The sequence below is a fragment of the Choloepus didactylus genome, chromosome 10, assembly GCF_015220235.1.
Source record: "Choloepus didactylus isolate mChoDid1 chromosome 10, mChoDid1.pri, whole genome shotgun sequence".
Taxonomy (NCBI): Eukaryota; Metazoa; Chordata; class Mammalia; order Pilosa; family Megalonychidae; genus Choloepus; species Choloepus didactylus.
Window position 1 is genome coordinate 130,818,626 of NC_051316.1, and position 27,401 is coordinate 130,846,026.

At 48.1% G+C, this 27,401-nt stretch overlaps 1 protein-coding gene across 1 annotated transcript; it reads left to right on the plus strand.

Moving 5' to 3' along the window:
* The first annotated feature begins 863 nt into the window (after positions 1-863).
* Positions 864-21,528, plus strand: GLT6D1 (glycosyltransferase 6 domain containing 1). The gene is made up of 4 exons (XM_037850864.1): positions 864-988; positions 10,806-10,853; positions 20,301-20,438; positions 20,859-21,528. The coding sequence occupies exons 1-4, from the start codon at positions 864-866 to the stop codon at positions 21,526-21,528; spliced, it is 981 nt and encodes a 326-aa protein (XP_037706792.1).
* The last annotated feature ends 5,873 nt before the right edge of the window (positions 21,529-27,401 follow it).

The window sequence follows — 27,401 nt, forward strand, 5'->3', positions numbered from 1 at the left end:
GTGGTTAATTCAAGAGGGGGGCATGGTAGGTTGACTTGTGCGCCCCAGATAAAAACTTGCTCTTCATCTTCGTCCCGTTCCTGTAGGTGAGAGCCCGTGGCAAACGGGACCTTTTGAGGACGGTATTTTCAGTTAAGGGGTGTCCCAACTGCTTGGGGGTGAACCTTAATCCTACTGCTGGAGGCGTGAAGAGAGAAGCCACGGGGAAGAGCCTGGAGCTGAAAGTTGGAGGAAACATGGAAGAGAGAGGAGAGGACAGGGCCATGAGCTGGGAAAGCCCTGGAACCCAGGCACTGCTGAGAAGCTGGAAGGCTGCCGACCCCAGCAGAAAGCCGCCTTCCAGCCTCTGAAACCGAGCCAATAAATCCCCGTGGTTAGGCCAGCCCATTGCGTGGCGTTTGTCATGGCAGCCGGAAAACCAAGGCAGGGGGATTGTATATGATTATTATTTTCTTCTTTGTGCTTTTATACATCTGTCAAACCGTGAAAGCATGTGTTATTCCTATAGTCAGACACACAAGTACTTAAAAAACATTCTGAGAAAGCGTGAGAAGGGATTCGCCTTCCCTGGGGGGATTGGGCAGTGCCCAAGAGAGGATGAAGAAGGAAAAGGAGGTTGTGCTTTTTCTCTGTGGAATAAGTAAGCTGCGCACACACTCACATCCATGAAAGCACCTCTCTGTAAGTAGGAGTCAGTCGTGAAAAAAGTAGGGAGTTTCAACAAAGAAAACTGAAAGCTAAAGGACGTTTTAGTAGCCCCCTTAATTTTTCAAAGGGACAAAGCCCGTTGTCGGGTGGCAGTGAGAGACCCCGCGGCAGGTGCATTATGACCCCTTCCGAGCTCGCGTCATTGGGAGTCCGTGATGTCACCACGGGCGGAAGATGGAGTCCCCACAGAGGCCAAGGGTCAGCTCGGGATTCTGCAAGGACCCCGAGATACAGTGCTGGGAAGGCACCTCCTCCAGGACATCTCAGCACCTAACCCCAGGTAAAGGGGCTCCCCGGGAGGGACCCCACCGCAGTCTGATGCTCATGGTGGACTCAGAGGTAGGGCCGAGCTCTGAGGTTGGCCCCAGAATGGGCAGCGATGGACATCTCCAAATAGGGTCACCCCTGGGGCAAGGCCCTCGAGGCCGCGCGGTCAGGCAGTCTGGCCAGATGCACCCTGCCTCGCCCCATTCGATTTAAAGGGAGGTCATTTCCCGTAGCTGGGGCCCCACAGCACCCGGCACGGGGTTACCTAAAGGAGGCCTGTCCACTGGGATTCTCCCGCCAGCCACAGCTGCGTGACAGGTTTCCAGCAGCCACGTTACAAAAGGGGAAAAACAGGTGGGTTGCTTTTAATAATTTATTTTACTTAACCCAACATATCCAGAAACGACAATTTCAACATGTAATCGCTACAAAATTGTTAGAGATATTTTGGTTCTTTTCTTCCAGTATGAAGTCTTTGAAACCCCAGTGTGGTTTTGGACACATATGGAACTCAAGGGACATGTGCAGTGGAGGGCTTCTTTCTCATTAAATAAGTTCAGAATTAAATATCACAGGCCTCCATTTTCCTGCAACACCTAACAAGGGCATGAGCCCTGGAGAAAGACGGTGCAGGCTGTGACTCGGCTCCCCAGGGGCCGCTGTAACGGTCACCACAAACGTGCTGGCTTAAAGCCTGGCGGTTCTGGAGGCTGAAAGCCCAATGTCAAGGTGTGGGCCGGGCCGGGCTTCCTCGGAGGGCTCTGGGGAGGGCTTTTCCTGGCCCCTTCCAGCTCCTGGGATTTGCTGGTGGTCAGCACGTGGCCGTCTTTCTTTGGTCTCTCTGTCTCCCTGGGCCCAAATTTCCTTCTTCTTCTTGGGACAGGAGTTGTACTGAACTCAGGCTCACCTGATCCACTTGGGCTTCATCTTAACTAACCCCAAATTCAAAGATCCCATCTCCAAATAGGGTCACATACATGGCACGGGGTCAGGCCCTGACATGTCTTTATGGGGTCGCTGCTCACCCCATCCCAGCTTATAATCGGGAAACCAACACAAGCTCAGCACTTTGGCTGGAGCCAAACATCCCATCCTGGAGCTCAGTGCCCTCCGGTAGACTTCAGTCACTGTCCACGGGCTTCTGCTACTGCAGACTTGGAATAAATGATTTGTCTTCCTGTCTCTGTGAGGGAAAAAGAGTAAAAACTCACATTTGGGGCAGAATACATTCCAGTTCACGAAGACTTCCTCAGAAGCACCTCATTTTATTTTCACAGCCATACAGAGAAGAGTTTTATGGAATTACTTATACGTAGCCAAGGTGGGCTTTGATAAAGGAATATAAAGAAGTGTCAGAGACCCTGTCCTAGTTTCCTGGCTGCTAAAACTAATACCCTGCAATGGGGTGCCTTAACCACAGTCATCTGTTGGCTCCTGGTTTCAGAGGCTGGCAGGTTTGCCTCCTCCCTGCTTGACATCTTCTGGCTGGAAATCTTTGGGGTTCTTTGGTGGTTTTTTTGCTAAAGCCGACGAAATGCAATATATCAGAAGTGGATTGGGTTTTACACTGGGGATTTATTAGCTTACAAGTTTATAATTCTAAGGCTGTGAAAATGTCCAAGTTAAGTCATCAACAGGACGATACCTTCTCTGAAGACTGGTTACCAGCAAGCTTGGGCAACTGTCAGATAGTAAGGCACATGGTGGCGTCTGCCTGTCTTCCTCCGGGTTTCATTGTTTCCAGCTTCTGGCTCCCTGTCTCAACTTCTGTGGGTGTGTCCTCATCTCTCAGCCTCTCTTAATTTCACCTCTAGCTTCTGCATGGCTTTCATCCTCTCATAAAGGGCTCCAGTAAGAGGATTAAGACCCATCTTGAATGGGCTGGTCACATCTCAATTGGAACAACCTAATCAAAAGTCCCACCCACAACGGGTCTGCACCCACAGGAATGGATTAAAAGATCATGGCCTTTTCTGGGGTACGTATAACAGCTTCAAGCTACCACGTTTGGCTTTTCTGTCACATGGCAAAGCACATGGCTGTGTCTTCTCTTTTCTCCTCCATGCTCCATTGACTTCCAGCCCTGGCTGCTCCCTGTGGCTTCTCCATCTGTGTCCAATTTATTTTTTTTTTTTTATTCATTTTATTGAGATATATTCACATACCACGCAGTCACACAAAACAAAGCGTACATTCAATTGTTTACAGGACCATTATATAGTTGTGCATTCATCACCAAAATTAATTTTTGACATTTTCATTACCACACACACACACACAAATAATAAGAATAAAAATTAAAGCGAAAAAGAGCAATTAAAGTAAAAAAGAACACTGGGTGCCTTTTTTTTTTTCTTCCCCCATTTTTCTACTCATCCATCCATAAACCAGACAAAGGGGAGTGTGGTCCTTATGGCTTTCCCAATCCCATTGTCACCCCTCATAAGCTACATTATTGTACAATTGTCTTCGAGATTCATGGGTTCTGGGTTGTAGTTTGATAGTTTCAGGTATCCACCACCAGCTACCCCAATTCATTAGAACCTAAAAAGGGTTGTCTAAAGTGTGCGTAAGAGTGCCCACCAGAGTGACCTCTCGGCTCCTTTTGGAATCTCTCTGCCACTGAAGCTTGTTTCATTTCCTTTTGCATCCCCCTTTTGGTCAAGAAGATGTTCTCCATCCCACGATGCCGGGTCTACATTCCTCCCCGGGAGTCATATTCCACGTTGCCAGGGAGATTCACTCCCCTGGGTGTCCAGTTTCCTTTGCTTGTAGGAACTTGGGTTGTACTGAGTGAAGGCCACTCTCATTCTGTTTGGGCACCTTAACAAGGTCTACTTTACAAACGGGTCCGGGGCTGGGACTGGAACGTGACCCCCCAGCAGACCCTGTGCGCCTCATCCCAAAGGGACCTGACATTCTCCAAGGAGGTTCTTAGGGCCCTTCACACAGACCAGAGCTCCCCCTGACTCCGGGCTGCACTGGTCCGAAGGCTGAACGTTCTAGAAGCAGGCTCTTAGATCGGTCCCAAATATCCATTGTCAGAAAATGACAAGGATGTTGTATTTTACTTTTAAAACTCTACTTTTCCTTTTTCCCCCAGGAGAGAATGAATTCTAAAAGAAAAAAGCTGTTTTTGATTTCATTTGTTTTATCACTGATGTTGCTTGGGCGTTATTTCAGGTAAATATAAAATATTGATAAACCATCACCGTTAATGTTTGGAAGAGATGAGTTTAGTGCAGAGATTTTAATAATGATTTCTACATTCGCCAGAAGTCATTTTCTATTCGGGGGACACAGCAAAGTATAAATACTTTAGTCCTTTCATTTAAAAATATTCGACAAGTGTTTTTGAGCTCATTCTTGATGCCAGGCCCTTTTCTAGGGCTGGGAAACAGCAGGGACCCCAACAAAACCCCCACCCTTACGGAGCTCACATGCTAGGTGGAGAAGAGATATGATAAACAAATATAAAATATAGTGTCAGGGATATTATATTTTATATAATATATCTCATAAAGGGAAAACAAAGCAAGGTAAGGGATGGAGAGCACTGGGTGGTTCTTTGGGATAAACTCAACTATCTCAAAGTTCCATCTTTGTGTCTCTCATAAACAAGGCTGAAAACCTGCTTTAGAAACCTAGGTGTACTGGGGGCAAATTTGTTAACCTGCTAAAATTCTTTCATATAGAAAAATTCAAATTCTTACCTCCTCCCTGCCCACTCCTCACGGACATCTAAGTGATGCAATGTTTCCAAATGCTATTTAAAAAGCAGGACTAGTGTGAGAGGTAATTCCTTTAAAAATTAACCCTTTGCAAAAGATACATCTGATAAAGGACTTGTATCCAAAATTTGCAAAGAAATCTTAAAATCAATGACAAAAAATCAAATAACCCAATTAAAAAATGGGCAAAAGACCTGGACAACTAACCAAAGAAGATATACAGACAGCAAGTAAGCATACAAAAAGATGACCAACGTGATTTGTTATTAGGTGATTGCAAATTAAAACAATAAAATACCTCTACACACCTATTAAGATGGCTAAAATCTGACAATGCCAACTGTTGATGACAATACAATGTAAAGGGAACAACTTTACTGGTTGTTCTCATTGCTGGTGAGAACGTAAATGTACAGCAACTTTGGAAGGCAGCTGGGAAGTTTCTTACAAACTTAAACAGTCTTGTATGATACGGCACTTGGACCCCCAGGTATTTACCCAACATAAGATTTGAAATCTTATGTCTACCAAAAACCTGCGTATAATTGCTGGAAGATGGTGGTGAAGGAAACCCCAGGAATCAGTTTCCCCACCAAACAGCTCCTGAACCCACAGGAACTGCCAGCATCAGCTATCTCGGAGCTCTGGAATTTCATGGTCCTTTTGCAGCAGCCAGGGACGAGCTGGGCGAGGCGGCTGGTAAACCGTGGTGAATATCAGTGAATTTCACCCTCCGCGCAGCCGCTACCCCCCAACCCCCATCCACGTGGCCGGCAGCAGTGGGGGCTGCAGCTCGGGCTCCTGGGGCGTGGGCTCTGCTCACTGGTCACTGCTCTGCCCACCTGCTTCGGGTCGCTGGGGCACTCTCAGGGCGGCCACTGTCCCGAGCCCCTCAGGCAGAAGCGTCAGAGGAGCCATGAGGAGGGAGCACCCCATTTCCTCCCTCTTTTCTCTTTCCATTCCCCATGTGTGAGCAAAAATAGTTTGAAAAAATCACAAATTGACAGCTCCAGCCTTCAACAATGATGACAAAAATCCTGGCAATCCCAGAGAAGTGAGAGAACTAGCTTCCCAGAGTTATAACAAGATAATATTCAGAATGCAAAGTTATCAACAAAAAATTACAAACCAGATGAAGAAATAGGACGGCATGGCCCATTCATGGGAAAAAAGGCTGTCAGAAACCGTCACTGAGGAAGTGCATGTATTGGAACTATTAGTCAAAGACTTTAACCACCTGACTTTAGTATGTTTAATGAACTAAAGGAATCCATATACAAAGAACTTTTTGTATAATCAAGATCTGTATACAAACGACTAAGGGCAATTAGGAAAATATTGTCTGAACAAAATAGATGGAAATTATTAAAAAACCCCAACAATATTGAAATTTTTGGAGCTGCAAATGACAAAAATCGAAATGAAAAAGCTCACCAGACAGATTTCAACAGCAGTTTTGAATGGTTCCAGTTTGCTAAAGCTGACATTGGCAAAACACCAGTCTTAAGGCCATAAAGTGTCCAAGTTAAGGCATCAACAACAGGGTACCTTCACCGGCATTAGGCCATTGGCATCCGGAAGACCTCTGTTATCTGGGAAGGCACTTGGCTGGCGTCTTCTTCCATTGCTCCCAGGTTGTGTTTCAAAATGGTATTCTCCCAGGACATTTCTCTCTAGGCATCTGGGGGTGCTCTCCTAGTTTCTCCCAGGCAAACTCTGGAGTAGCAAAAGTCTACTTTCAATGGCCATCTCCAAAATGTGTTCCTAAGCTGCAGCAGCGAGCTCCTTCTGTCTGAGCTTATATGGTGCTCTGACAAACTAATCAAGGCCCATGCTGAATGGGTGCGGCCACACCTCCATGGAAATTATCCAATCAGAGTCATCACCCACAGCTGGGTGGGTCACATCTCCATGGAAACACTCGATCACAGGATCCCAACCTAATCAACACTAATACGTCTGCCCCACAAGATTGCATTAAAGAGCATGGCATTTTGGGGGACATACATCCAAACTGGCACAAATGGACAGAAGAAAGGATCAGTGAACTCGAAGACAAGAGAATTGAAAGTATTCATTATGAGGAGCAGAAGGAAAAATAATGAAGAAAAATGAGCAGAGCCTGAGGGAGCTGTGGGATGCCATCAAGCTTATCAACAGTCATCACTGTTATTCAACTTCAACCTGGAAGTTCTAACCAGAGCAGTTAAGCATGAGAAAGAAAATAAAATGCATCAGATTTGGACAAAGTCAAATTATCCCTATTCATAGATGACATGAATCTAATTATACAAAAACCCAAAGAACTAATAAACGAATTGGGTTAAACACATAGACATTAGTTGGGTTTCTATATACCAGAAATGAACAATATGAAAAGGAAATCAGGGAAACAATCCAATTACAAAAGTATCTGAAATAATAAAATACCTAGGAATAAATTTAACCAAAGAGTTGAAAGATTTGTACACTAAAAACTACAAAATAATGCTGAAAGCGATTAAAGAAAATTAGTGCTCTTGGATTGGAAGATGCAAAATTGCTAAGACGTCAATGCTGCCTAAAGCAGTCTACAAATTCAATGTGAAAGCTAATCCACAAATTGATAAAGTGCCCCAAATAGCCAAAAGGATCTTGAAGAAGAATGAATTTGAAGGACCCACACCTACTGACATCAACATTTAGTACATCACAGTAATTAAAACAACATGGCATGGGGATAAGGATAGAGACCAGTGGAATAAAACTCCAAGTCCAGAGGTAGTCCACACTTCTATGGCCAGTTAATTTTCAACAAGGGTGCCAAGTCCGTCCAATGGGGAAATAATAGTCTTTTCAAAAAATGGTGCTGGGACAACTGGAAATACACATGCAAAAGAATGAATATACAAAATATAATTCTCAACATATACAGAATATAATTCAAAATGGATCAGTGATCTAACTATAAAAGCTAATGCTATAAAACTCTTACAAGAAAACATAGCAAAATATCTTCAGGACCTGTACTAGGCAATGGATTTTTAGATTTTACTCCAAAAGCACAAGAAACAAAAGAAAAACATATGAAAATATATAAAAATATTAAAAAAATATTAAAGTATAATGGATTTCATCAAAATTAGAAACTTTTCTGCATCAAAAGACAATACCAAGAGAGTGAAAAGGCAACGCACAGAATGGGAGAAAATATTTGGCAAGTATATATCTGACAAGGTTTTAATATCCAGAATATATAAAGAACTCCTTCAACTCACATTAAAAAACACCAAAACAACCCAATTAAAAATGGGCCAATGATTTTAATAGACATTTATCCAAAGAAGATATTCAAATGACCAAGAAGCACATGAAAAAAAATGCTCAACATCATTAGCCATTAAAGAAATGTACATTAAGACTACGGTGAGATATACTACCTTATAAGATACTGAAAAGAACAAGCATTGGTGAGAATGTGGAGACACTGGAACCCTTGTGCATTGTTGGTGGGAATGGAAAATGGTGCAACCACTGTGGAAAGCAATTTCCTGGTTCTTCAAAAGTTAAACATAGACTTGCCACCTGACCCGGCAATCCCACTCCTAGCTGTGTACCCCAACTAATTGAAAGCAGGGACTCAGACAGTTACCTGTACACCAAGGTTCATTGTGGCATCGTTCACAACAGCCAAAAAGCAGAAGCAACCCAAGTGTCCATCAACAGATGAACTGATAAAGGAGACATGAACAAAGTATGAACTTCAGTTAATACTAATGTATCAATATTTCATTAATTGTAACAAATGTAGCAATGTAAGATGTTAATAATAGGGGAAATGTGTACAATTTTATATGTCAATCTGAAACTGTTCTAAAATAAAGTTTGTTTAAAAAGAAGTGGAAATGAAGAAAAGTAAACACATTATACAAACAGGAAGAAAGAATTTACCCCACGGCTGCAGAGTCACGCGCTAGGTTTTGTGGCGCTTAGTGGGCCTTTTGCACCAGCATTAAAGTGCTCTGCAGCAGGAAGGACCCGTGGACCACGTGCTAACTGAAGGCACGGGCTTTGTCATCTACCTGGAACTTAACATTACGCCTGGCAGATAGTAGGCGCTCGGTAATTACTTGGTTAAAAATGAGTAAATAAACGGGTATGAATTCTAGAATTTTTATTATCAAGTTGTGGTAGGTCTTTGCTCAAATTCAAAACTAGAATGATTTTTTCCCATTTATCTAGAGAGTAAAGAATAATTTACTAGCAGGGCTAACAAATTTAACGAATACGCCTACAGGACGCCTAGCTAAGTTTGGATAAGCAATGAGTCGTTTTTAGCACAGATATGCCCCTTGCTATATTTGGGACATGTACTACAAAACGATTCCTTGCTTCTCTGAAAATCAAGTTTAACGGGGCATCCTGCGTTTTGCCAACCACGTGGGAAGAGGCCCCTCCGCCTGAATCTTTGCCGTCTGCGTGATCTGCACGCTGCGTGGAGAGCAGCCCTGGCCAGACAGGAGGTACAGGAAACCAAGGCTGAGTTCCCTGGAGGGAGCCACTGTTCCACTTCTGGGGTATCAGCTCTGAAATAGTCTATGCATTGTGCATAGATTGGTGGAGATGGGTGTGTGTGTGCACGCGCGTGCGTGTGTGAGCGCATCTCCTAATTGTCCTGGCTCAACAGCATCGCCTGCTTACACCGCACAGGGTCTGACTTTTGCTGTGGTTTAGGTATCTCTGTAGAGGATGGTGTTTTTCTTTAGAGGAGGATAACGCACTTCAGCCAACGGTGTTTTCTACTCATTGATCATTCCCTGGGAGCCCAGAAACTAGTAAGACCAAGACTCAAAATGTATGACAGCTTTTTAGTAAGTTCCCCATTTGTACCTTTGTTTTTAGCAGGGTTTAGATTGGGCAATTTGGATTTTGACAGAATCTAGTCTTGGGGAACCTCACAACAAAGTGTCTATGGCTAATGATACCTCTAAAAGCATTCAAAAGGAATGTATTCCTATTTTTCTTACTTACAAAATATCCTATGACTGTGAAAGGAAAGTCGTCTAATAGGCTTGCCAATTGAATAGTTAACTTAAAGCACAATAAAACTCTAGATGAATCCTGCATTTAAATGAGAAACGAAGAACAAACATCTAGACTCCTACTTGCCCCCTTTTCAACAACGTGGAACAGACGTGTTTGACAAATGAATTAATTAAATTTGCATTTTGTTTGAATTTACGTTCTCCTATCTGCTCTGTTTATTTTTTTAAATCCTCCTCCAAGAGCCACGCTCCTTCTTGCCCCCAGGCCTTTGGTCATGACCCCGTCACTCCACGCTCGCCCTGGACCAGCCGAGGCGTTTCTCCCCCGGGTGGCTTTCCCTGACCCCAGCTCCGGCTGAAGGCCCCACTTCCAAGCTGCCCTGGAGCCCCGGCATTTCCTGCTGCACCCACCACTAGGGGCTGGAGCTGTCCATTTGATGTTGTCTCCTCCGCTTTCAGCTTCCTGAAGGGAAGACAAGATCTAAATATTCATAATTATAGAACCAGCACCCAACAGAGCCTGTCACATCACGGGGCCTGGATAAATCTGTGTTGAATGAGTGGTGTGTTACGTTCTCCAGAGAAACAGAACCGCCAGGGTATCACTGTGTATGTAAATATATATAACTATTAGGAGTTTTATTATAGGGATTGGCCAGCATGACCACGGGGATTGGCAAGTCCGCGAGTCCTGATTCTATAGGGCAGCCACAGGTTGGAGGCTCTGATGGAGGTGAAGTTGGATTCCCCAGGAGGGCTGGCTGGCTGGAGTGGAGGTGGAAATTCTTTCTGACGGCTGAAATCATCGGTTCTGGCTTTACGACCCTCACATGATTGGATGAGACCTCCCTTCCTTGCTAAGGGCAATCTCCTGTGTTGATTGCAGGTGCAATCAGTCGTGAATAAAATCAATCACCTATAAATGCAAGTCCATCTGTGAAATACCCTCACAGTACGATCAGGCCAGTGCTTGCTTGGCCAGACAATTGGACACCAGCACCCAGCCAGGCAGACACACGAGCTTGACCACCAGAGATGGGTTACTTGCAATAATCTGCCTTTCCTTTGTACCTAGGAACCATCAAGCAAGAGAACTTCAGCTCTCAGAATGGTTTAATCCCAGGTAAGGACAAAACTTTCCATTCTCTCTCTCTCTCTGGCATGCACAACTCAATTTGAAGTGGTAGTTTTTTTGTTTTGTTTTTACTGCCATCACCAAATTGCAGCCATCCTGGGAGCTTTTGGAAGTTGAGGTTTCTATTTTTAGGGCTCATATATACAAACGCAGGGTCTATTTATCAAGAACCAGGCAATTCGGGGTGCTAATGAGAAAGCAGCAGGCTCTATCTGGTCTGACCTTCCTGGTTTATTTGGTTAAAGAGGAACCAAGCAGCTTAAAAATGCCACTAATGATTTGTCACCAACACGCAGGGGACCCTCATCCTTTTTAGTGGTGACATAGAATTCTATCTTATGGTTGATTATCATAACTTATTTAACCAATTCTCTATTGTTTTGGATTGTTTCTGGTTTTAGCAGCATTGCACGTAATCTATCAATGACTATCTTTTGTTCACTGTCATATGGGTTAAATCCCTAAACTGGAGTCATTAGGTCAAATGACATAGACATTTGAGGTTTGAATTTAGGTGCTAATTTGCCTTTAATAATTGCACCATTTTATTTTCTGACCTCCAGTGGGTAAACTAAGGTATTATCATGTCTTTTATTCTTGGCAAACCTGTTGGTTAAAATATCTCAGTTCATTTTGCATTTATGTAATTATTATTGAGTTTAAGTGTCTTTTCAAATATTTGTATTTCATCTTCTGGGAACTCCTTTTTCACATGTATATTTTTTAAGGGACATCAAGCGTACAGAATTAGAGTAATTGTAACCTGTCATTCATAACACACTGTGTCATCAGTTCAGGAAAAGCTGCCTACACTGTGCATTTGATTTTTGCTTTTTTGTTTGTTTAAAAAAATTTTAATTAAAGAAGTTGTAGTTTTACAGAAAAATCATGCAGAAAATACAGAGCTCCCTTATACCTACCTCACATACGCAATTTTCCCTATTTTTGCATTAGTGTGGTAACTTTGCTACAATTGTTGAAACACTGCTCTTATAATAATCCTATTAACGATTGTTTATGGTTTACATTAGGGTTCACTGTTTGTGTTGCACAGTTTTATGTTTTTTTTTTAGTTTTATTGTAGTAACATATTTATGTAGCCAAATATGCTCCTTGAATTTAACCACATTCAAATATATAATTCTGTGGCATTAATTACATCCACGATGTTGTGCTACCACTACGAGCATCCATAACCTAAACTTTTGCATCACCCCAAACAGAAACTCAGACCAATTATAAATTATGGGCGTCAATTGTTTGTCGTAGATAAATAGATCAATGGGAGTTGCACAACCACCCAACACCTAGGGACTTAGAGCAATATCGTTTGCTTAGCTCACCATCAGGTGAGGTTCATGTGTCCACTTGGCCGGGTGATGGTGTCCAGTTGCTTGGTCAAGCAAGCTCTGGCCTGATTGTGCCTGTGAGGACACTTTGTGGACTGAACTCATCAGTCAGTTGACTGTGTCCATGGCCGATGACATCCACAATCAGCTGAGGAGATGGCCGTCAGCCCTGCGAGCATCTCATCCCATCAGCTGAAGGCCTTAACGGAGAAGTGATGACCGCAGCAGTTGGAAGGGAGTGTTTCTGTCTCTCCTCCAGCTGGCCAGCTCCTCCTGGGGAGCTGATTGAAGACCTTCATCGGAGTTCCCAGCCTGTGGCCTGCCCTGTGGAATTTGGACTTGCCCATCCCCACAGTCGAGTGAGCCAATTCCTATTTAAAAAAATCTCATAATATTTACAATATATGTATAGACCTCCTATTGGTTTTGTTTCCCTAGAAAACTTTGACTAATACAGATTTTGGCACCAGTTGGTGCTGCTCTGGCAAACACCCACATGGAAACGGCTTTGGAACTGGGGCTTGGATAGGGGCTGGAGGAGTTGTGAGCTAGAATCAAGAAAAGGCCTAGGTGGCTTTGAAGCTGCTATTGGTAGAAATATGGACACTAAATGTACTTCCAATGAGGCCTTAGAAGGAAACGACGAATGTGGTATTAGAGGAAAGGGGATCCTTGTTTCGAAGTGGCGGAGAAATTGGCCAGTTGAGTTCTGATGCCGGATGGAAAGAACAGGAAGCAAGAAGCTGAAAATCCGCAGAACCTGGCAGAGGAGGGAGAGATCGGGAGACGCCGCCATGTGCCCTGCACCTGGCAAGCTAGGAGCTGAGACGCTCGCCTGTGGGAAGAAAGCATCGCCTCGATGACACCTTGATTTGGACTTTTCCTGGCATTAAATCATGAGCAAATAAGTTCCCATTGTTTAACCCGACCTGTTTCAGGGTATTTGCTGGAGCAGCCCTGGAAAATAACTAACATGCCATCCTGTGGCGAGCTGCACTGGGCTCGGCTGGTCAGCCCTTCTGCTGGCCGGGCCCTTGCATGTCTTTGCTCAGATACCAGATACATGGGTGCCACCATCGGGCTGTCACCTCCATCGCCAGGGGCTCCTGGCTGGTTCTCGTGGCCTCTTGGCAGGACCCCCAGGGGAATTGCAGAGGAGGCGAGCCCCCCAGGGCCTGATGTCACTTCTGCTGCTTTTTCTTGGCTGAAGCAAGTCACGAGGCACTCCCGGTGTAAGAGGGGGAGCTGGACCCACCTCCCGAGGGGAGGAGGGGCAAAGGCATGCTACAGAGTGTGCGGAGAGGCAGGGGGTGCTTGGCCAGGTTTGCAGCCCACCCTGGATACAGATGAGACGAGATACAGAAATTAGAGGAGATGGAGGAGGATAGGGAGGAAGATGTTTAGAGACAGATAGAGATGGAGATAAATACAGCGTAGACATGGCCTAGTGACCACAACTCCCAATTGCTTCCTCTAGTCGGTCACAGTCTTTTACCTTTTGTGGTTATTTTGAGCCTTAGAAGTCCCCCCCCCCCCACTTTCTTTTTGCTCTTCCTTATTTTCAAGTGGTCCAAACTATTGATGTTTCTTGTCCAGCCTCTGAGTCCTTCCCAGAAAGTCCTTTCCACCTTCAGGAATATAAAACATTCATCTGCATTGTCCTCTAATTGTGTAACAGTGTGGAATCGGTTTGGTTTGGTCTTTGCTGTTTGTTTTGTCTTATCTTGGTCCATCTACCCGTCTGAGACCCGGGTTTCTGTGTGAGGGAGGATTAGGCCTTCCTTCTCCACCAGTTGAGACTCAATGCCCCAACCCCATTTCTCTAGAGATTTGAAATACGAACATCTCACTATGGATGAATCTGCTAATATTCTGTTTGGGCGTTTTGAATCGGTGTCCAGGAGGGGCAGCCCCGGATCCCCGGAGTGCTGCCCATGAGGGTTCAGGGTGAGGACGGTGCCACCCAGCGCCATGGGGACCACCCATGACCTTCGGCAGGAGCCCTCGCCTCATGGGAGGCCCTGCCCCTGGCGCCCTGTTCCGGATGGAAGGCTCCCTGTGCGTCCCGCACGGGCCTCTTGGGTGGGTGGATGCGTGACTGGCACGAGGCCCAAGGAGACAAAGTCAAATGATGCACAAAGCCCTGGGACTCAACACAGAGGCACCCCGACTCTGGGTAACCCCATGTGGCACAGGTCCTGGATGCCAGTTTTCTCCTAGTGCAGGCCTGGAGCTCCTAAGGCTGAGACACCTCTGCCTAGCAGTTCCAGAAAGTTCTCAATGTTTTCTGATGCCAGAAATTGTAAAGCGGCTGCTGATGTGGGCAGGCACAGGAGGGAGTGGCAGGAGGGAAGCTTCTAGAATGAGGGGCAGGATCTGGGTCAGGCTGGGCGTGGATTGCCGGGTGTCTGCATTCGTCAGAGGCCTCAGCCTGCACGCTGGGGAGCGGTGCACTCCACTGCAGGCAAATCTCACCTCCACCAAAATGAAAGGAGGCTGAGGGCTCCCCGAGCTTCCCCACCCTGGGCCCCGAAAGCTTGAAGGAGGAGCCCATATGGACGGCCTGTCGCTGCTGGAAACACTGGTCCTATCCCGAGAGTAGAACATGACCCAACCTGACCAGGCCCGTGAAGGAGCGCGACACGGCCACTGCCCACGTGCACCACCCCAGGCCACTGTCCTCTCAGCTGGGGACACACCCAGGCCATTGTCAGCTTGGGCATGTCCCAGCTGCAGGGACCAGCTTGTCACCTCAGGCCCCAGATCCCACCCCAAGCTGTGGCATCTGGAGGGTCAGGTTTCCAGACCCTGGAACCTGTTGGAAGGGCAAGAGGGCGAGCGATGAGGGGGTCTGGGGTGCAGGGAGAACCAGGACAGAAGCGGGGCCCACGGTCAAGGCACCACTTGCCCACACGCTGTCTGTGGTGCCACTGACCAGGGGATGCCATGACAGCAGGGCTGACCAGGGCAGGCCCCCCGTGCCTGCACCCCAGTTTAGCAGTGGCTTCCCAGCGTGGTGTCCAATAGGAAGGCAACACCAGCTTGCGTTTCCTCTATAGATGTCAAACCAGGATGTGGACTCACCTTCCACAAGTCCGTGTCGTTCTCCTCGGGGTCCCAAAATACAGGATGAGGCTTCCGAACAACTTCAGTTCTTGGTCTTGCACACACCCCATCCTCACTCTGCAAAGAGGAGAAAAAGTGGGTTGGAATCCGAGCTGTCCCGAGTCCAAGGGCTAATCACTAACATCCTGCCGGGAGGTCAGAAAGAGGCCCAGAGGTGGGGGACGGGCTGGACCTGGCGGCCTCCTGTCCCCTGGGGAGGCCAGACTGCCTGGGCTGTGAGCTGGCCCTTGCACCACGGGGCCCCAATGGCCCTCCACGTGCCCCCCGAAGCCCCCACAGCTCTCTGAGTCCCAGCAAACTTCTCTAACATCTTCAGCCACTTCCGTCCCCAAAGTAGGACACTAGGCTCTGTCCGTCCCGACATGTTCCTCAGCTCTGGGATACGGGGCTACCAGTGAGGGGCTCACCCCAGACTGTCCCTCCCTCTGACATTCTGGAAGGAAGGACTCTTTCCCCGGGGCCTGACGGCAGCCCTCAGGCTCCCCCGCCCCGTCCGGGGCCTGCACCTCTGTGGCCCCCTGACTCGGCCCGGGCTCCCCACTGGCTGATGGAACGGCCCCAGCTTCCCAGGGCTTGCCGTGCTCTCGGCTCTGCTCTCAGTGTCACTGACCGTCATGTTGGTCAGACCAGGCAGTCATTCCTGACACCTGAGGAGCAACCGGCAGCAGCGGTGACAGCTGTCCTGCCCCGCAGGTCCCTGCCTGGAAGGTGCCGCACCTGGACCAAGAGGGTGGTCGGGCCCAGCTCCGTGCACCACTGCCCGCCCTGTGCACTTAGCAAGTGTCCTGGGACCTCCCGGAGCCGGGTGGGGAGGCCATGGGTCCTCTCTGAGCTCCGGGGACCTGGGGGTGAGTGGGGTCCGGGGGCAGGATCCCAGGGTGGTGCGTGCAGGATACATGCCCTCGGCCACCCGGCCCAGCACGCGGCGTCAGGCAGGCAGAGGGCGCGGGGCCGACACGACAGCCCCTCCCCTGGAAATGTGTCCCCAGGGCCTGGAGTGTCTGCCCCGGGGCCCTTCCGCTGACCAGGGGGCTGGACCGGGAGCCTGGATCATCTCCGCATCCGCCGCCCTCCCGGCCACTGAAGGAGGACACGGAACGAAGACGTTGCTGCTGGATTTGCCTGCAGACGCCAGGCCCGGGAGACACTGTGCTGGGGGGTGGGGGGCTGGAGAGTGGGGAGGGACGGCCTCTGCCCTCCGCAGACACGGCCACCCTCAGGCTCTGTCGCCGGTGTGGGGAGACGCTGGCCCTGCTTGGGGACCTGTCCACTGCAGCGAGGGGACAGCAGGGCCCTGTGCTCCGATCCGAGTGGGCGCCTGGAGGGCTGGGGTGGGGCTGCCCCTGGCCCCGTGGGAGCCTGAGCCCGGCAGGGTCGCCCTGCTCTTCCCCGTCCCCCTTCACCTTGGGGCACCCCTCGGCGCCGTCCCTTCAGCTGCACCTGCCCGGTGGGCTCGGGCCATGTGGGAACCCCCTCGGGACCACCCAGGTGGAGGCGCCCTGGAGGCCACCTAAGGCAGGTCTGGACACGACGGTGGTCCCCAGAGCCCGCGGGTGACGGCGGGAAGAAGGTTCGGTCGTCACATCGGCGTGAGAGCCCACCACGACCCAGGACACAGCCGGCCCACCGCGCCCCGGCTCCGAGCCCGGCTGCCTTCCCCCCGGGCTTTGGGTCTGACACAGACCCGGGGAGCTGTGCCCAGTGGGGCGGCACCTGGCCTGGGCTGGGCAGGTGGGAGGAGAGCCCCGGGACCCCCAGGAACGGCTCAGCTGGACGGCAGGTTCCCGAGGCCCCGTGGAGGGACCCTGGGTGGGGGCGGCGGACGAGGGCCCTGCTCAGCCCGGAGAGCTCTCCTGCTGGAGAACCACCCTCCGAGACCCAGAGAGGGTCCCCCGGGTCTCAGGTGAGAGGGCCTCTACCTGGGCCCGGGGTCCCATCTGAGAGAGGGGCTTCCGTGCTGCTTGCCCTGAGCAAGGAGAGGGTCTCCATTCCCAACGGCCCTTTCTAGTCTCTGTTTAAAATACGCACTAGTGAGTTGTTGCTAAGAGCATGAAGGGCCAGGAGGAAATGTCCCTCTAACTGTGTCCCAAACCATCCCTTCCCTTCCTGCCCACAGTCACCTTGCACCCAGAGCCTGGAAAGCTGTGGACCCCAGATGTGGAGGGAGGGGCTGCTGGGGCCCTGCAGGGGGCTCACTGGCATCTGGGGGGCGAGGGGTGGGCACTGCAGGCTCTGCCAACGCGGCCCAGGTAGAGCGGAGCCCACCCCACCCCCTCTGCCCTCGTGGCTGGGCGGGCGGACGGTGCACAGGTGGTCCCGGGCCACCCGGCCGAGGGGCAGCAGACACAGCGTAGCATCGAAGAGCGTGGGGGGCTCCGTGTCCACAGAAGCGAGGACGGGGCAGGCAGGGGGGGCCTCTCTTGGAGGGTGGGGGTCTCCAGCCAACGTGGGGGTCCCAGCCCAGCTCAGCGGCCCCCAATTCTGGGTTTGCACGTGGCCTGAACAGCTTCCACTTGGACGCCCCGTCTCGCTCCTTCTGGAAATCTTCACATAGAAGAACATCCTGCCCAGTATTTACCTGTCACGTGATGCCCGTCCGGGGTGTCCCGGCCCAGGAAGCGAGCCTGCTGCCGCGGGGGGATAAATCCTGGAATTGTCCCCACGAGGCGCGGCGGTAAAGGCCGGTGTTCTATGGGGCTGGACACTGCGGTGGTCGGTTCCATGCATCCACGGCTGCGTGACATGAGGCACTGGCTGCCTGGTTCTGGCCGGGAGTTTTATAATGTAATTTGCAGCCACAATCCCAGACAAGAGGGTTCTCGGCTAAGCGGGGTTGTCCCCTCTGATCATGTGGAGATCTGGAAGCCAGAGCCGAGGGCTTCAGGGTCAGAAGGATAATTTGTGCCTGAACTTCAGCATCGGCTCTTGCTGGAATCTCTAGCCGGCCGCTGCCCCCGGGGAATTTGGACCAAGGGCTCCAACTGCACCTTTATCCGGGTTTCCAGCCTGCAGTCTGCCCTGCAGAGTTTGGATATCTAGCACTACAGTCCCAAGAGCTGTTTCTTATAATAAACACACCTCCTGCTGCTTCTCTCTGGAGAGCCCCGGCTGGTCCAGGCGTCCCCACGGAGCCACAGTTTTCCCACAGTCAGCCCCCATGACTGATGGTGGGGAAAGTCCTACAAACAGCCAATATCCATCCCTCCATCCATCCAGCTAGTACATTCCTGGGAGCCTCCTCTGGGTCTGGTCCCAAGTGTATTTTGAAATAATTGTGGATTCTTCAGAAGTTGCAAAGATAGTACAGGAAGTGCCCATAGTTACATCTTGTGTAACTACAGTACAAAATCTAAGCCAGGAAGTTGACACCGGTGCAATGCGTGTGCACAGTTGTACACCACCTCCTCACATGTGTAGGGTTGTGTAGTCACACTTCCGCCAAGACACAGGTCTCTTCCAGCACCACGAAGATCTCCGTTGTGCCACCCCTTTGCGGTCACACCCACCCACCACCACCCACGATCCCGTCTCTTCTCCATCTCCACAGTTCTGTTATTCTAGAATGACTGTTACATACGTGGAAGCATGCCAAAGCCTGGGCATTTCCATATCAGTTTCAGAGTGAGCCTGCCCATGTTTACAAAAGATCTTGCTGAATTTTGGTAGGAATTGCAGGAATCTTAGAGGACAACTTGGGGAAAACCGACTTTACTATGTTGAGTCTTCCAACCACAAGCATGGCATGTTTCTCCATTTATTTAGGTTTCCTTTGATTTATTTCATCCGTTATTTTTATTGATTAATAGCATCTAGAGCTGTACTTGTTTTGCTAGTTGTACACCTAAGTACTTCATTTTCTTTGAGGTGATCGTAAATAGACTTGCACTTTAATTTTGGTTTCTGCATGATCATTACTAGTGTACAGAGATCAGAGATATTTTGTGCATTAATCTTGAACCCTGCAGCCTTGCTGAATCCACTTATTTGTTCTAGAAAGGTTTGCTTTTAGTAGATTCCTTAGGTTTTTCTATATAGAAAATGTCACCTGCAGCTAGGACCGTTTTGCTTCTTCCTTTCCAATACATACGCCTTTTGTTTCTTTCTCTTGCCTAATCGCCCTGCTGGAACATCCGGTACGGTGTTGACTAACAGTGGCGACAGCAGGCTTCCTTGACTTGTTCCTGATCTTAGGGGGAAATCTTTCAATCTTTCATCACCAAGCATGAGGTAGCTGTAGTTTTTTGTCGATTCTCTTTAGCAATAACACCTTGAGGTAAGCCGTCTCTATTCCAAGCTTTCTGAGGATTGTTATCACAGATGGATGTTGGACTTTGTGCAACACTTTTTCTGTGTCCATTGACACGGTTGTATGATTTTTCATTAGTGCCTTGTGTTGGTGGATTACACTGATTAATTTTCAAATGCTGAACCAGTTTTGCATATTTGGAATTCTGCAAATCTAATGTCTTTCTTCCTGTTTGGGCTTAAAGCACGGTGCATGGGGCGAATCCTTCACCGACTAGGGAAAGAGGAGGGAGGGAAACTAAAGAGCACAAGGGCAGGCGGTGGTGCTGAGGTCACGGCACCTGCTCTCGGCCACGGTCAGAGACGTGGTCAGACGCGGGGCTGCCCAAGTGTAAGCCGCGGTCTGAGCTCAAAGAAAGCGGCCCTGGGCTGCACAGGTGGGAGCGTGTGCTGTGGCCCTCCTGGGCGCACGTCCTGGCTCTGCATGGAGCACGTGTCACTGGGCAGTGACACAACCCCTTCTGCACTGTGGTTTCTCGCGAGAAAAATGGCCAAGTGCGGTGCTGGCCGGAGGGCTCAGTGGGCTGTTTCGGGCTCCAAACGCAGTGCCTGCCTCACGTCCGCACCCTCTGGGCTTGGCTCGGTCTGCTCGGGCCACAGCTGCGGCTCGTCATCAGGTGGCACCTGCTTAATTTGGTTCCTGTTTGTCCAACAGAAAACGCCCCGATGTCACCACGATGACAGACTGGCTGGCCCCCGTCATATGGGAGGGAACGTACAACAGGCAGGTGCTGGGAAAATACTACCAAAGGCAGAACCTCACCGTGGGCTTGGCTGTCTTTGCTGCCGGCAGGTAGGTGCTGCCAGGCTTTCCCCTTCTTCGTTTTGGAAAAATGTGGGTGAGAGAGCACCTGGGGGCTCTCTACTTCCAAAGATCCACTGGCAATCAATAATCATGATTTATTATCGTCAGTCCAGCTGTTGTGCGTGCAGATTTTGCAGTGGTTATTTTCTCCACCCTGGGTCCCTCACACTAGTCATGAATCTTTTTGCTGATATCCATTTAGTGTTGCAACAGCTGTTCAGAAACGCTGCAGCTCCCCTCAGGCCTTGGCTCACCACATTCTCGTCCTCCGACCAGTGCACTCAATGCCGTGTGCCCATTCTCCAGCCTCGGTGCCCGTGCTGCCCGTGTTAGGCTGTGCGTTTAGCATGCCTTCTAGCGACAGTGTTCTGCAAAATCAACATCTTCCTTTCTGTGTGTGCTTCGCAGGTTTGCAGACGAGTACGTGGACGCGTTTGTTCGCTCTGCTAACGAGCACTTCATGATGGGCTACAACGTCATCGTCTACGTCATGGCGGACACCTCCGTCAAGCTGCCTGCCGTGGAGCCCGACCCTCTTCGCGCGTTCAAAGTCTACACAATAAGCCCCGAGAGCTGGTGGTCCGACCCCAACCTCGTGCGCATGACGAACTTGGGAGAACACATAATACAGCACATCCAGACCGAGGTGGCCTTCCTCTTCAGCATGACCGTGAGCCAGATCTTCCAGAGCGACTTTGGGGTGGAGACTCTGGGCGAGTCTGTGGCCCTGCTCCACGCTTGGTGGTACTTTAAAAATACCAGGAACTACCTGTACGAGAGGAGACCTCACTCAGCAGCCTGCATCCCCTTTGACCAGGGAGATTTCTACTACGATGGCTCGATTTTGGGTGGTACACCCCACAAGGTGCTAATATTCATCGAAGAGTATGTAAAGGGAGTTATTCACGACAGCAAATATAAGCTCAACACTACATATGAAAACCACCTAAACAAGTATTTCTTCCTCAATAAACCCACAAAGGTGTTATCACCAGAATATAGCTGGGACCTCATGCTGCACCCCCCTCCAGAGATTAAGTATGTGAAAATAGCACAGCACGCAGAAAGGCGTTTATGAGTATGCCAGAGAATTTACGGACGATGAAGCAAATCCCAGCAATTCTTCATGAACACACGACATCTTCAAATGCTCCATTTTCTAGAGATATAAAAATGTATACCCTTCCTGGAGAAGTTTTTTCTCCTTGCAATTTGGAATCATCCAATTCTGCCAATGCAGGATAAAGAATAAAAGGATGATTATTTAGTGTAATGACACAGTGATGTTATTATCTATATATTGTAGAAAATGTGGAAATACTTTTGGAGGCACAAAATGAAATTTTTTAATGGGGAAATACACCCAGACTCTAGTCGAGGGAAAAAATACACAAAAAAACAGCAGTGTTATATAGAAAGAAAAAAAATTAGCATTTGTCATCTCACTCGTCAAATAGTGGTGTGTTTCTTGTGAGGTGCTTGCGTGTGACCCCCTCATTCAGTTCAGTTCACGATCAGAGGCACCCTGCCAAATGTGGATCTTACTTTTGTTGTCACGAAGAGAGGTGTTAAGGTCATTAGAAAGCTGTAGGCATTTTATCATTTCTAAAAAATACGTATTGCCCAAGCTCCAGGGCAAAAGCAGTCTGCCTGGTGCTGGAAATTAAGAAACATAATTGTGCTCCACGCAGCCTACAGTGCAGCAGGGAGGTGAGCTGTCCATAGACATTTCTTGGCAAGTTCAGAAGCTCCAGGGGTCAGAGGAGACACGACTGGGGTGTCACCACGGTGGGGACGGAGTCGGCGCCTCTCGGGGCTCGGGTGGTGAAGCCGGGAGGGGCAATGGCTCTCGGCTCATGGTTTGGGGAGAAACCGCGGAGCAGCCCCGAGAGCTGGAGGTTCAGTTAGACAAGGGGCTGGGCTTACTCACCATTGTGGGAGAAAGCTCAGGCTCAGCCAGTATCCCGAGTATAGAGCAAAACACCAAGACGGTAAGGAACATTGGCCATCCCTGCACAGCGAGGCCGAGAGGTGTCTGTGAAACGCGTGGGGCTGCCTTCGGTTTACGGGGGGCCAGGGGCTGAGACCCAAAGGCCTTGATGGAGTTAGGCTGCCACGCCCTTTTAGGGCCCAGTTCATCATGAAGAATTCCTGAACAAGTGTGTCCGTAAGGGACTCTCTCACCCTTTTTCCTTCTTGCAATGGCCCCTTTGACTAAATTAAGATATATTCAGTGTCCCATTTTTCTTTCACAATCACAGAGTGGCACTCAATTTTTAAAAAATCAATGACTGTTTCAAAAGACATAACATAAATATTAAATTAGCCAAAAATTCTACATCTATAGTTATTAGTTACAAGTTAAAGGAAGGAGAGTGTGATTTTACTATGTTCTAGTTTGCTAATGCTGCAGAATGCAAAACACCAGAGATGGGTAGGCTTTTATAAAATGGGGGTTTATTTCACTACACAGTTACAGTCTTAAGGCCATAAGTGTCCAAGGTAACACATCAGCAATCGGGTACCTTCACTGGAGGATGGCCAATGGCGTCCGGAAAACCTCTGTTAGCTGGGAAGGCACGTGGCTGGTGTCTGCTCCAAAGTTCTGGTTTCAAAATGGCTTTCTCCCAGGACGTTCCTCTCTAGCAAGCTTGCTCCTCTTCAAAACGTCACTCACAGCTGCACTCCGTTCAGTCTCTCTGAGTCAGCATGTTTTATATGGCTCCCCTGATCAAGGCCCACCCTGAATGGGTGGGGTCACACCTCCATGGGAGTATCCCACCAAAGTCACCACCCACAGCTGGGTGGGGCACATTCCAAGCAAATCTAACCAGCACCAAAACGTCTGTCCCACAAGACCACAAAGATAATGGCATTTGGGGGACACAATACATTCAAACCGGTACATTCCACCCCCTGGACCCCAAAATGACATTATCTTTCCAAATACAAAATACATTCATTCCATCACAATATCACAAAAACTTAAACCATTTCAGTAACAAAAGTTAAGTACAAAATCCCATCAAAATCAAATATAGGCGTGGTCAGTCCTAAGGCATACTTTTCCTTTAGCTTGGATCTGTGGACTTAGAATAAGTTGTGTGCTTCCAATATACAAAGGAGGGACATTCATAGGATAAACATTTCCATTGCCATAAGGAGAAACAGTAAGGAAAACAGGGTTAACAGGACCAAAACAGTTCCCAAAACCTGCAGGACAAACTCCATTAGATTTCAAAGTCTGAGAGTCATTTACAGAACAACGTTGCATCCTTGGGGCTTGAGAGAGCGGGAGCCTAACCCTTCCTAAGTGCCTTTTTGGCAGCTGTTTCCTCTCCAAATGCTTGGGTGAGTGCTCCAACATATCCACACATTGGGGAGACCACCTTCTCGGCCCCACCCTCCTCAAACCTCGGGGCAGCTCCCGGATTCCCTTCCATCTCCGGGGCACACGCTCAACCCCTTCAGAACAGTGTGGTGGCAGCCAGGCTCTCCCCAATTCCCTGGGAATGTGCTCCACCCTCTTTGGGACCTGAGGTGGCAAAACTCTTCCAGAGCATCGAGGCGGAAAGCCCGCCCTCGACCTCCAGGGCAAACTCACCCTTTCCATGCGTGTGGGCTGCTCCGCTCTCCCAGCCCGAGACCTCCTGACTCCAGACCTCAACCTCCATGGCTCCGTCTTTGAAGAGATTTTTCCTTTAATTTTTCCCTTGTCTGTCTCCTCCAGTCCAGACCGGCAATGGCTCTGTCTATAAAGATCTCGCAAAAATTCTGTTGGCTTTGCATGAAGCACGCAGGGGTCAAAGCCATCAGACAATAGGACTTTCCACAAATCCTTTCTGCTTAACTCCTTTTCCAATCTTGGCTTGTACTGAAATGGCGGCTGGGTTCCACATTTGGTTACATCCTCACGTTGGGCTGTAGCTTCTGGGATTCCACCCCCTGGAAGCTCGTAATTTTCCAAGCCATCAGCTTCTGGTTTCTTTGAACCCAAGAGTTCAGTTCTAAGTTTATCTCTCTCTGCTCGCATTTTACTATAAGCTGCAAGGAGAAGCCAGGATACATCTTCCACACGTAGTCTGGAGATCTCCTCAGCTAAGTATTCCAGGTTGTTGCTTCCAGATTCTTCCTTCCATCCAACACCAGGACTCAATTTTGCCAAATTCTGTGCCACTTTAAAACAAGGATCGTCTTTCTTCCAGTTTGCAACAACACATTCATCATTTCTGCTCAAGTCCTCATCAGAAGTATCTTTAGAGTCCACATTTCCATAAACAGTCTCTTTAAAGCAGTTTTGGCCTTTTCTATCAAGCTCCTCACACTTTAAGCTCCTTATCCACTTAAAAAGCCGTTCCAACATGTTTGGTATCTGCAAACTCAGCAGCAAAAGCACCCCACTTCTCCAGTACCAAAATCTGTTCTAGTTTGCTAATGCTGCAGAATGCAAAACACCAGAGATGGGTAGGCTTTTATAAAATGGGGGTTTATTTCACTACACAGTTACAGTCTTAAGGCCATAAAATGTCCAAGGTAACACATCAGCAATTGGGTACCTTCACTGGAGTATGGCCAATGGCGTCCAGAAAACCTCTGTTAGCTGGGAAGGCATGTGGCTGGTGTCTGCTCCAAAGTTCTGGTTTCAAAATGGCTTTCTCCCAGGATGTTCCTCTCTAGCAAGCTTGCTCCTCTTCAAAACATCACTCACAGCTGCACTCCGTTCAGTCTCTCTGAGTCAGCATGTTTTATATGGCTCCACTGATCAAGGCCCACCCTGAATGGGTGGGGTCACACCTCCATAGGAGTATCCCACCAAAGTCACCACCCACAGCTGGGTGGGGCACATTCCAAGCAAATCTAACCAGCACCAAAACGTCTGTCCCACAAGACCACAAAGATAATGGCATTTGGGGGACACAATACATTCAAACCGGCACATACTATATTATTTTTTTTTTTTTGCAAATTTATGGATAAAGCTAGGAAGCTTATTGAGATGGTTTCTAAATTTTTACCTTTACAAAAATCATAGACAATGTTAAAACTTTATAAGTTCTTTGATATATTTGGGAGGAGGGCAGATAAACTGATTAACTTTTAGATTCTGTTTAGTCAAATATGCATGATAAATTGTAAAAGCGATAGATAAACAGTATTTAACTTCAAACCATGCAAAAGGGAAATGGGAAATAAGGAAAAACCCACTGATACAATGGAAAACAAGAAAGGACAAAAAGAGGGGCTAAGAAAACAAACTATAAATAAGGACCCCAAAATAAGATGGCAGACCTAGATGCAGGTATATTAATATAAAAAATGTGTGAACAAACTATCAGTTGAAAGAAAAACTCCGTTTATAAGAGATAAAATAATAAAACAGATTTTCTGCTTCTGGAGAAGATGGAGTAGACACAGTTTTCCTCTTCCTTCCACTAACTGAAGGTAAACACCTGGAAATATAATAAAACAAACATAAGAAGACCCGAAAGGTGGAGAGAAGGTGGCAGACTGGCTAGAGAGCAGGAAGGCCCGAGGAACGACATGCCGGTGAACTCACTGGGTTTTCCTTTTTACTTCATATATCTTGGCCTGGGTGCTGGAGAGTCACAAACCTGGAAATACCATGAGTGCAGACCAAAAAATCCCGAAGGAAAACCTGATCTCTCTAGCATAAGGACAAGGTTGGGGCAGCTTGGGAAGACAGATGGCCATTGTCCTCCGTCTGGGCACTGTGGGAAAGGCTGTGGCCCCACGTCCAGCCCTGTCAGTGAAGGCTGAGTGCAGGGCCTGGACCTCCGTCTCTGCTGAGGGAGGGGACCCCACGCCTTTGGGGTCAGTAGAGACCCTGTGAGGAGCAGGAATGAGGAACCTTCCCCAGACAGGGTGTTCTCACCGGAGGTCTAGTAAAGAGCATGAATTCCCATGTCTGCCCAGCTGTCGTGAGGCTGAGGGGACTGGACTTCTGCCACACAGTGGCAGACCCCTCCCCCAGCAGCGCAGTCTCAAGGAGGCCTGTGAAAACGACTTTAATGAAATGCACAGCCCCATAGCAGGATATCCAAAATGTCCAAGATATGAACAATGATCCAGGCCAAGAAGTGAGAAATTCTCAATGTGAATGAGAAAAGATAATCACCAGATACCAGAGGTTGGCTTGGTCTGACAAAGATGTGAAAGCAGCACATGTAAAAACACTTCAACAAGCAACTAAGAATACACCTGAAACAAACAAAAAAAAGTCTCAGCAAAGAAACAGAAACTCTCAACAAAATAATATAAAATTTAGAAAAGAATAAAAAGGAAATTGAAGAACTGAAAAACACTATAACTGAAATGAAAGGCCTCAATGGATGGGTTCCACAGTGGAATGGAGAGGACAGAGGAAACAATGAACTTGAAGATGGAACAATAAAAATACCCAATTTGAACAACAGAAAGAAAATAGGTTGCAAAATTTGAGCAGAGCTGCAGGGACCTGTGGGATATTACAATGTCCAACATTTGAGACATCCAAGTCCCAGAAGGAGAGGAGAAAAGAGGGTTTAACTGGAAAAGTATTAGAGGAAATAATGGCTTCCCAAATGTGGCAAAAGACATAAACCTACAGATTCAAGAAGCTGAGAAACAGGATTTATCCCAAACAGGATAAATGTCCTCTAAACCCACACCATGACCCATCATAATCAAACTTATCAAAACTAGAGATGAAAAAATCTTGAGAGCAACTGGAGAGAAATTGTGCATTAACTATAGGGGAAAACAGCTAGAATGTCAGCAGACTTCTTATCAGAAACCATGGGGGCCAGAGGAAGTGGCACATTCTTCAAGTGCTGAAAGAAAAGAACTGTCAACCCAGCATCCTATATCCAGCAAAATTATTCTAAGGAAATGTAGGTGAAATCAAGCCATTCTCTGATGGAGAAGAAATAAAAGAATTTTTCTCCTAAAAGA